The 9,396-nt window shown below is 42.0% G+C and overlaps 1 protein-coding gene across 5 annotated transcripts in view; it reads right to left on the minus strand.

Annotated features, from left to right (window-relative positions):
• Positions 1 to 6,721, minus strand: part of LOC109960541 (protein FAM184A-like) — a 35,232-nt gene extending 28,511 nt beyond the window's left edge. For 3 of the 5 annotated variants that reach the window (XM_020600710.1, XM_020600708.1, XM_020600709.1), the window contains exons 1-2: positions 6,346 to 6,721; positions 575 to 652 (exon numbers count right to left, since the gene is read on the minus strand). In XM_020600710.1, the coding sequence (XP_020456366.1) occupies positions 575 to 652; positions 6,346 to 6,504 (237 nt within the window). In that variant the 5' untranslated portion in view covers positions 6,505 to 6,721. The remainder of the gene's footprint in view (positions 1 to 574; positions 653 to 6,345) is intronic. The other 2 variants (XM_020600712.1, XM_020600711.1) reach the window with 2 other exon arrangements.
• Positions 6,722 to 9,396: the final 2,675 nt, after the last annotated feature.

Below are 9,396 nucleotides of genomic sequence, written 5' to 3' on the forward strand. Positions count from 1 at the left end.
TTTTGTGCCATTAGCCCATCTTCTCCCCTGGTCGTCCTGTTCTCCTCAGCCGTATTTGCTCAGCCCTGGTTGTATGTATTCATTGACTCTTCCTTTTGTGATCCCCACCAATAAACCACCTGTTTTTGTACTAGCACCTGGGTCAGCCATCTTGAGTCCAACCTCAGTTCTCCCTCACCCTCCTGGTGAGGGGGACTAATCATAACACTGGAGCTGTCCTGGCTGCCTTCTGTAAAGCAAATTAATCAGCCTTCAACCTGTTGCAGGTAACAAATGCTGGTAAAGACCTTAATTAGTCTTCACTCTGCCTAAATGGCATCACTGTATTTTTTTTCTGTGTAAGTGTGTCAGCACTTTGAACAGAGCTGGATGAAAACAAAACACGTCTGTGTGATTTAGAGGTCCGTGACCGCCCTGCAGAGTGCACAATTTCTCCCGTGAAACTCATGGACTACTGGTGTTTTAAGAATAAACAAGATGAGAGTGTTTGGATCTGTGACCATGAGAATGATGATAGCGATCTCGTCCACATGCTAGCATGCTCTATATAATCATGGGTGTTTGGTGCTCGCACCTCATCCTCGTGGGCTTCTTTCAAAGACTCAATTTCTTCTTCGTGTTCATCGTTCTTGGTGTTGAGAGCATAAATTACCTGAAGAGAGGGAGAGAATTAGACAACAGAATGAAGACACTGTTGTAATATCAGATAAATTGATCTACAGTGAAGAGAGTTCGACAAATAGCAGGAGGAATGGACAAACAGGTTTCACACTCTGCCTGTGAATTATGCTTTAATCAGTTGTATATTCACCTCAGCTGCTCTCAAATGAATTCACCTCCTTTTTTCCCCAGAGTGTTTTGTGCCTGTCCCAACTGTTTGTCCACCCTATTATTTTTTAACAATGTGTTTCTCACTGTGAAGGAAGCTGAGAGAAGTCAGTAGTTTTGTGAAAAGCCTGACTTACAGTAAGTAAACCTGATGACTGATACTTTTGCTTCACAAAAATAGGTTTTAAATTGTAAGTGCTGGAAGTAAATGACATACAGTAGCTTTAAAAAAGTGTAAAGCTTCAGCAAATTGAAGCTCCCAGTGAGCAGCTAACGTTCAGTCATGGTCAGCTGAATTCTAGCCCGCTGGCTTCACAACTCTACATTTTATTCCACATACAGGGGAGATGAAAAGCTCCACACACTCATACAGCATGTAATGCACATGTATGGTAATTCTCCTTCATGAGGCTTCATGACAAAACGTTCTGACCTTTAACACCACTTGATCAGCAATGACGTTTTAGGTGATCAGAAACATGCTCCTTTTCATCACCACCGGCTCTTTGTCTTAATATCAGTATGTCGTCCAGTTAATCAATTCAATGTTTCGCACAACCACAGCAGAACTCTGCGGTGCAACCAGCCTAACAGAGTTCTCCTCATTATGGTGGCTGGTTGCCTGATGACAGTCACCACCTGGATGTTTTTATTTACCTCCACATCGGTGCTGTTGCCTTACCAGTGTTTCAGCCAAGGTTGAAATGAAGCAGAGCGAGGCAGGCTTTAGCCCTCAGTCCCTCTTGACTGTGAGCCTTTGATTCCCAGCAGGAAGCCTGCCATGGAAATGCTCCTTCAATTATACATGATTATTTTAATGATGCTGCTGGTATGCCTGCTGCTTTTCATCTCTCTTCTCTCCCTTTACTCTCATCCTTTTGTCTGTCCCCCTTTTTTGTTCTTTGTCTTCTCCTCTCCCTCATCTCCCTTTCTTCTTTGTCTCTCTGCCTCCCAGCAAGACACCTCACGTTGCTACTCACATCTGTAGTCTCACACTAATGCTCAATTTCCTCAGGGTCTTAAAAAAAGTTTGTTTGCAAAAACATTCTCCAGTAAACAATGATGAAAACATATTTCCTCATTAAAGTGTTAAAGGCTTGACCTACCAAGTAAGTGATACATTTACTACCATAACAATCGGCAAACGTTCTCTCATGTTAACCACTTTATAGCCAAGGTTCAGTGATACTGTATGCAATTGTTATTTCTATTAACATTTCCCATCAGTTGCTTCTACATCTGATATTATATTTGATATGATTATATGGTGTGTTTATTATACAGTTGATTAACTTGAAAAACTCAACAGTTTCTAATTTGAAGCCTGGGATTTGATGCTTTAAATAGCTTCTCAGGCTCTATCATAGAGCGGCTGTGTGGAAGCAGATTGTGACATTATTGAGCTTACACAGGATTTGATTTCACTGTGAAATGTGTTGCTTGTTTCAGGCCTGAGGCTCCAAGCAAACCAAGCCTGAAGGCAACACAGCAGCCTGCAGCTACTACAGTCATGCAGTGTTGGAAACACAGCATCCTGACTGAGACGTCCTACCATGCTCGAGGAGAGGAAAAAGTCCACGTGCTTCCTCCTAAAAACAGGAGCGGCAGGAGAGCAGATGCACAGGTTGTGGATATGATAATGACAAAGGCAGAAGCAAAGCTCCAGCCCTCCAGGATTTGCTCATATCTGCAGCTTCAGTGTGTAAGATTTAAGTTGAAAAACTAAAACTAGTCATTTGTGTTGTATGTTGTGCAGTGGAGTCCCTCCTGCTCTCTACTTGAGGCCTTCTATTTAAATGGACAATTGCACAGCTTGCATGGAGCTGTATAATCACATTTATTCAGAAGAGGCCACTACTGGATATGAACAGCAATATTTATTGTTCCAATATTATGCAACTCTGGGTACTAGAATCCTTCTAAATCGCATAAATGAATTTTTTAAATGATGAATTACTTGCCTGGAATATTCAGAACGATCATAAAGATTACGTTTCTTCCTGCATCGCTTTATTCCTGTCAGAGGGGAAGAAAATTTAGACCATTACGGTGCACTAAAACATCCTAGAAGAATCTCATTAAACTGAATCATTAGAGACAATTCAGATCGATTCTGTGTGTGGAATCAATCAGACTCCACTGTATCTCTCATCATGGAGGTGGACCAATGACCGGTCAGAAGCAAATTTTCATCTAGAGGCCAATAATCAACCAGGTGGGACAGAACTCCGTTGCTCTCTCTCATCATTTGCACAGGATTACCATCACTACTTCAAGGGTTAATGAAAGATAAACTCTCCAAGGTGCTGTAGTCTTAACGCGATCCCTTGACATTAAGGCTGTTAGTTTTCTGTCTCCATCACCACACACGCCATGAAGTGGCAACACTGCTACCAATTAGCTGAAGTGCACCGTGTGTTTACTTTGCCCTTCCTGTCAGGGATTCTTATGTTGCATCTGTTCCTTCTCTCTGTGCTGTGTTGCTCCGATGCTCCAAGGACACTCAGCGTGTAGACTGCCCAGCCTGGGTTTCACAAATCCACATCACAACCTAAGTCACAGACACAGCAGGCACGAACAAGGGCACAGGAGCTACTAATGAATATGTATTTCTCCCTCTTTTTTTTTAGTCTCCCCAAAGATGCAGGCCAACAACTATTAATAACTATTCATTCTGATAGGGTGAGCTGGTTGTCCTGCCAACCACACTGGCATTTTCATAATTTGTTGACCACAGTGATCCCCACTGTCTGGAGACACAAACCAGCTATAAGATATTGTCACTGACCTCTTGACCTCCAGTACATGCTCCACCACTGCAGCAACACAATGCAACTCTACAGCATCATTTCGCTCACTTCAGTCCAGCTGTGAAGCCACTAGCTGATCCCCGCATTCTGGATTTGAATCAAAAATGCATTTCAGCTGCAAAGTGACCCAGAAAATAAACTTCAGCGCCAGATGTGCTCCTCTTCAGCAAACATAGCTCCACTTGTGTAAAACAGCCAAGATTAGAGCTATTCACGGCTGCACACAGGTGCATGCAAGAGAGGATTGTAGAAGTGCTCCGTCGATGCATGTCTTTGTCTTAGTTTGAAGTTTTGTGTTAATGTGTGTGGCACTGTATTAACCACTACACATCCTGGACTGTACATTTCTCCTCAGGTTTCTTTGCTGCTTGCAGGCAGCACAGAAATAAAAGCTGTGAAAGGCAGCTACTGTACTGCCGCCCTGCTGAGCAAAATAATGTGATTGCTTTAAATTGATGCTAAGAGATAAACCACTTTTGTCTGGTTGGGTGAAGAGCTGAAAAATTAATCTCTAACTATTCTGAGCATTGTGTAGAGGCAATTTTCAAGCAGAAATGAATTGTAACGCATCCTCTGGGTCCTGCAGCTGTGAAGACCGGCTGCTTTTCTTTGTCAACACTGGTTCTGGTATCTGTGATGGCACATTTCCCTTTTTCCAGACACGGTATGTATAAAATTGTTGAATAAATGATAACCGATTACTGTTGTTAAAGAAGAACATCTGTCCTCCAGCCATTTTTATATTTGTGGCATTAATTTAATTAATCTTTTTGCTGATGTTGTAAGGCAATGCAACAAGAAATGCTGCTGTAAAAAATGTCCTACTTTCCTAAAAGCACTGTAAAAGCAATGCTGCACAGCAGTTACTGAAGCAAACGATGCAGTTCCTGCATGAATTCAGCACTGGAGGGCTAGGTGAAAAAAGTGTGACTGAAAAACACAAAACCTTCAGAGAGAACATGCATTTACTTAGGAATTAGCAGCCCTGTAAGAAGAATGACCCAAACAAAGGTGAACTGCAACGCAGTGATAGCAGATTCACACATTTTCTACAGAGGAGTCATGTGTCACATTGAGCAGGACTAGTAAAAAGATATAGTAACTGCTCACACACCAGCAAAATAAAGACATAACTCTGCCATAACACTGAATTTTTAAAAAGCAAAGACATGTGGAACTGTGTGCTGCTTTCAATGAGGCTATAAAATACATATGACTTGAGAAATCCATCTTCTAGACTCATTTAAAATGTAATCAAACAGCTGCAGAGTACTGTTTTGTCAATCTACCACCTGGTTAATCAACACAGCTACTCACACGCCCTAATCTCATCATGTAGTAACACGACAGTAGGTCTAACACAATATTCCAGGAGTCCTTGATTGTTGCTGTGGCAGCAAGGTGACAAAGTTAAACCATCTCCAAATGAGCTGCAGACAATGGCCCTGCACAGAGCGTCAGACGCCTTCTCTTTTCTCATCTCTGCTGGTGACCTCAGGGCTCATGTTTACACTGAATATTATAACTGAAATTCCCTTAACAGACTGAGCTGCAAGCAGAGAGCAGCTGCAGATACTGTAGCTCCCAGGGCTCATCGTGCATTTAAAGATCCAATCAGTAACTTTATGACAAAATAACTGAGCGGCTCCCTCAATAAAAACTGCAACCATGCAAATTTGAAGCCTCTCCCAGCATGCACTGGGCAAGAAACGCGCTGGGCAGGTTGTCAGGAATGTCAAAGAGCTAACACAGCTGAGTGGGCGTCCACCTGGTAAGCATAAAAAGAAAAGCCCCAGTGCAAATGCATGGACCCAAACACTGCCATCAGAGTGTTAAAGCTGATGCTTGTGGAGCTGCCAATCCTTATTTCATTTTACTGAAACACTGCATTTCAACCCTGAACATCCACATTTCCAATCTATTCATAACACCATGGATATTTGTACAGCTTGTTGAGCACACTGTCTAATTCTGTACTGGGATAGTATCACCATGCCTGGTATGTAAAATGTTCTGTTCTCTACTCCTGCTTTTGTCTCTTTTGTCTCCCCATGGTTGTTTAAACTGCTTCCACTAAGACAAAGCCTAAAGTGCTGTGAACATAAGCACCTTAAATCTACTCCACAATAGCCCTGTATCGTCCGCCAGCTTCAGGTGGACTACACAGAAGCAGCTCTGCCAAACCCCTGCATCGCTCCAAGATTACATAACTTCCCACAGCCTTTGTGTGACAGTGTGATACTATGCAATACTCTGTGACACCCTAGCCGAAAAACACACGCAGGTTTAATGTTGCAGAGGCTACATTCGCAGCAACATAAAGCTCTGGGCATTTGGAAAGCTCCGAGCTCTCAGTGTAATCACTCATAAATACACATGCACAGTGCAGTGTACTACAAGCCTGCAGAGTAGTGAGCTCACAGTAGAATGCAACTCTTTGATAAACAACTAGCACTAGTATAAGAGAAACCCCTCCTGAGGTGTTTAATGGTGACCTACTATGCAGAGATGCAGAAGTGTACTGCTGCAGCGCAGTTAACACTAGTACAGACCTGCTGACTGAGTACTGTACCTGTATACAACACAATAACAGCATCTTCCTCCTTAGCGTGTTTACAAACGACATCCCATCCCAGCTCAGTACTACAGTACTACTCCTTCTACACCCCAGCCTGCTCACCACATCCTCCGTCATTCATTCACACACCTTGGTTAGTTGTGCTATCTTCTTGCTCATCTTCAAATGCATGTCTTGAGTGTATTCCAGTGTTAAATTCCCGTCGTAAAACATGCTGGACGCCGGAACGGGGGTATATTTGGTAGTCGAGGTGTTGTACTGTGGCTGCCAGCCTGCCCCCGTCGCCATTTTCACCGGGAATAAACTCAAACACGAACGTGTTAAAGTCAGATAAAATGGAGAAGGGGCTGCTACGCGTTAAGTCCTCCCGTTGTAGTGTTTGTGGTTCATCTTCGGTTTCACTGAGGGAGGAAGACGAGGAGCACGGACAGCGGTGCGCGACACCGTCCCAGCATCTCCGCAGCTGCGCTACTGCACGGGATGATGAGAGAGGCGGGGCCGCGCACCAGATGCTCAACCAGAGGCGCGCACCCTGGCTCACTTAGTTCACTGCGCTCTATGCATTTTTGATAATGAAAGAGAAAAACAGCCATTTTGTGATTGTCGCAATGTTTAATCTGAGACAGAAGACCTGCACAATTTACAGTACTTCACTCCTTTACCCGAGTGTAAGTAGCAATACCACACTGTAAAAATACTCTGAAAGTAGCTATACCACACTGTAAAAATACTCTGGCACCATTCAAAATGTTACTTGAGTAAAAGTACAAAGGTGTTAGCACTCATTATGTGGAATGGCACATTTCACCTTGGATTATAATTACTGATTCATTATCTTGTACATCATATTTAATGTTGCAGCTGGTAAAGGGGAAACTAAAGTACCTCTGGGTAGCATGTGAATGTCTTATGATTAAAAAGTGTTTTGCTTTATTAATCTGATTCTGAAAGGGAACTAAAGTTATCATATACATGTAGTGGAGTAAAAAGGCTAGTATAATGGTCCAAGAATGTTGGATAAGATATAAACTAGCCTAGCCAGATAATATATTACTATATGATAAATGAATACTACTAAAGCCTAATCTAAAATATAGTGAAAATACAGCACAACAAATGAGATAGAAATTACGTGGTAGAATGCTGTGTTTTAAATAGCTCTTATTTGAAGTTACTACACTGTATTGCTGCGCTAAAATGCATGACATCATTGTGAAGATGCTGAAGCAGTGACTAATCCTGCACTGACGTCTGCTGGTGACCTCTACAAAACACATCCCAAATACAGTAAGGGTCAACGAGATCAACTTAAAACTTCTGGGTATTATTCCATAATTCAAAAACGTTTCACTCCTGGAACAACATTGTACTACACTGCAGCACAGTATTGTATTTCACAATATTTGATGAGATTTTGTTTATCCTAGATTTATAGAAGCTTAGATGTGAAGCAATACAAACACAGATCACCTTGTTACTTTAGACCTTCGCACCTGATAATCCTTAATCACATGCACCCATTGTGTATGAAACCTCTCCAGAGTGAAATTTATGTGACTATTGCACAAGATATTTTAAATGTTACTTAATTTCAGCTCCATGTCCTGTAGATGGCACCATTTACTCGACTAATGACACTTAGTTGTTTGTGGCCTGGACCAATGTAATGATTAAAAGTGGTCAAGGTTTGTTCATTTATCATCATGTGCACAAGAAGTGCAGGAATCTGTTTTTGTTAGAACTGGCTGCCACTGCACCATCACAGCCAGAGTCATCCTAATCCTCCCTCCACCTCATACCCCCTCGTTTGACTGACTGCTGCAGCAGTTTAGTGAAGAGATCACCGCTTCTTTTCTCCTCATGTACTTATCTTGTACAGCAGCAACCAGCATCCCAGGCAGCAGCAGGTGTGGATGCCTTAGCTTAGTTTTACCTGCTGACAGTTGTTCTGGGCATTAGGTCATTCCCATACTGAGCCTGCTGTGCTGAAACACCAGCTTGAATTAATAACTGACACCACTGCTTTGTATTGTACCTACTGAATAAACAAGCAACTATCATGTGACAGTGACGGTTAATATCATGTCAATCAGATCCAGGTGCATAAAATCTCTTGACAAAACTGGAATTACTAATTGCAGAAGAAGTGTTGAGATCTTTTACTTAAAATAGCAAGACCACACTGAAAACACACTCCTAATTCTACTGATGTAAAAGTACAGAAACATACTGCATGTATCAAAAGTACCAGAATGGCCTCTGTCAGATTACTGCATTATTTTATATTAATGCATTACTCTGCAAGCAGAATTATAAGTGGTTAAGTGCTACTTTGCATACTTTTTAATCTCTGTTGCTGCATCTAAGCTGATTGTATGTTTTGCATGTTTTGTCTTGATCTGCAAAGTAGCCAGTAACAACAGCCGTCATAGTGGAGGACAAAGTATATTTCCCTTTGAAAGTAGTGAAGAAAAGCTATACTTAAAGCCATGATTTTGGTTTTCTACTGTGGTGGGAAGCTGAATGAAATATTTGTGAAATAGATATTCTGTATGCAAGATGTTACAGGAAACCAAAAAAACTCAGACATCCAGCATTATCATCTAGGCCTCCATCCAATCTCCCAGCTCACAGTGGACAAAAGACAAAGTGCATCCTGGACAGGTCAGGTCATTCATTCTCACGGATCACACCTATAAACATTAGATTCTCCAGTTCAAATGAACCTACAGGTCTCTGAGGACCCAGAGGAAACTAAGGAAACACATTAACTCCACAAGGCCCCAGCAAGATCCCCTATACAGGCTTATGTGAATCATTTCTCCAGTGGTTACTCTTATAGCATGTTATGCATATAAAATATATTAGAATGCATTCTTTGGGGAATAAAGCACACCTGTTTTTGTCCATCCTCACTATAAATGATTCATTTTGTTCTTGGAGTGAGAAATTTTGCAGCTTCAAGTGTGAGACATAGCAGACAGACAGTGCTGTAAATATTAAATTAACTGATGAACAGTGCTCAGAATAGACAGCAGCACTTACAGTGTATTTCCCCGCTTTGAACAGACATTCATCAGAACATCAAAGGGTGAGAGGTGAAGAGAGGAGCTCACAAAGGTTTCACCCTTAGAGGCACAGAGAGAAGGTGCCCTGGCTGAGCGACAAAGTAAAAAGGAC

The sequence above is a fragment of the Monopterus albus genome, unplaced genomic scaffold (assembly GCF_001952655.1).
Source record: "Monopterus albus unplaced genomic scaffold, M_albus_1.0 scaffold48.1, whole genome shotgun sequence".
NCBI lineage: Eukaryota > Metazoa > Chordata > Actinopteri > Synbranchiformes > Synbranchidae > Monopterus > Monopterus albus.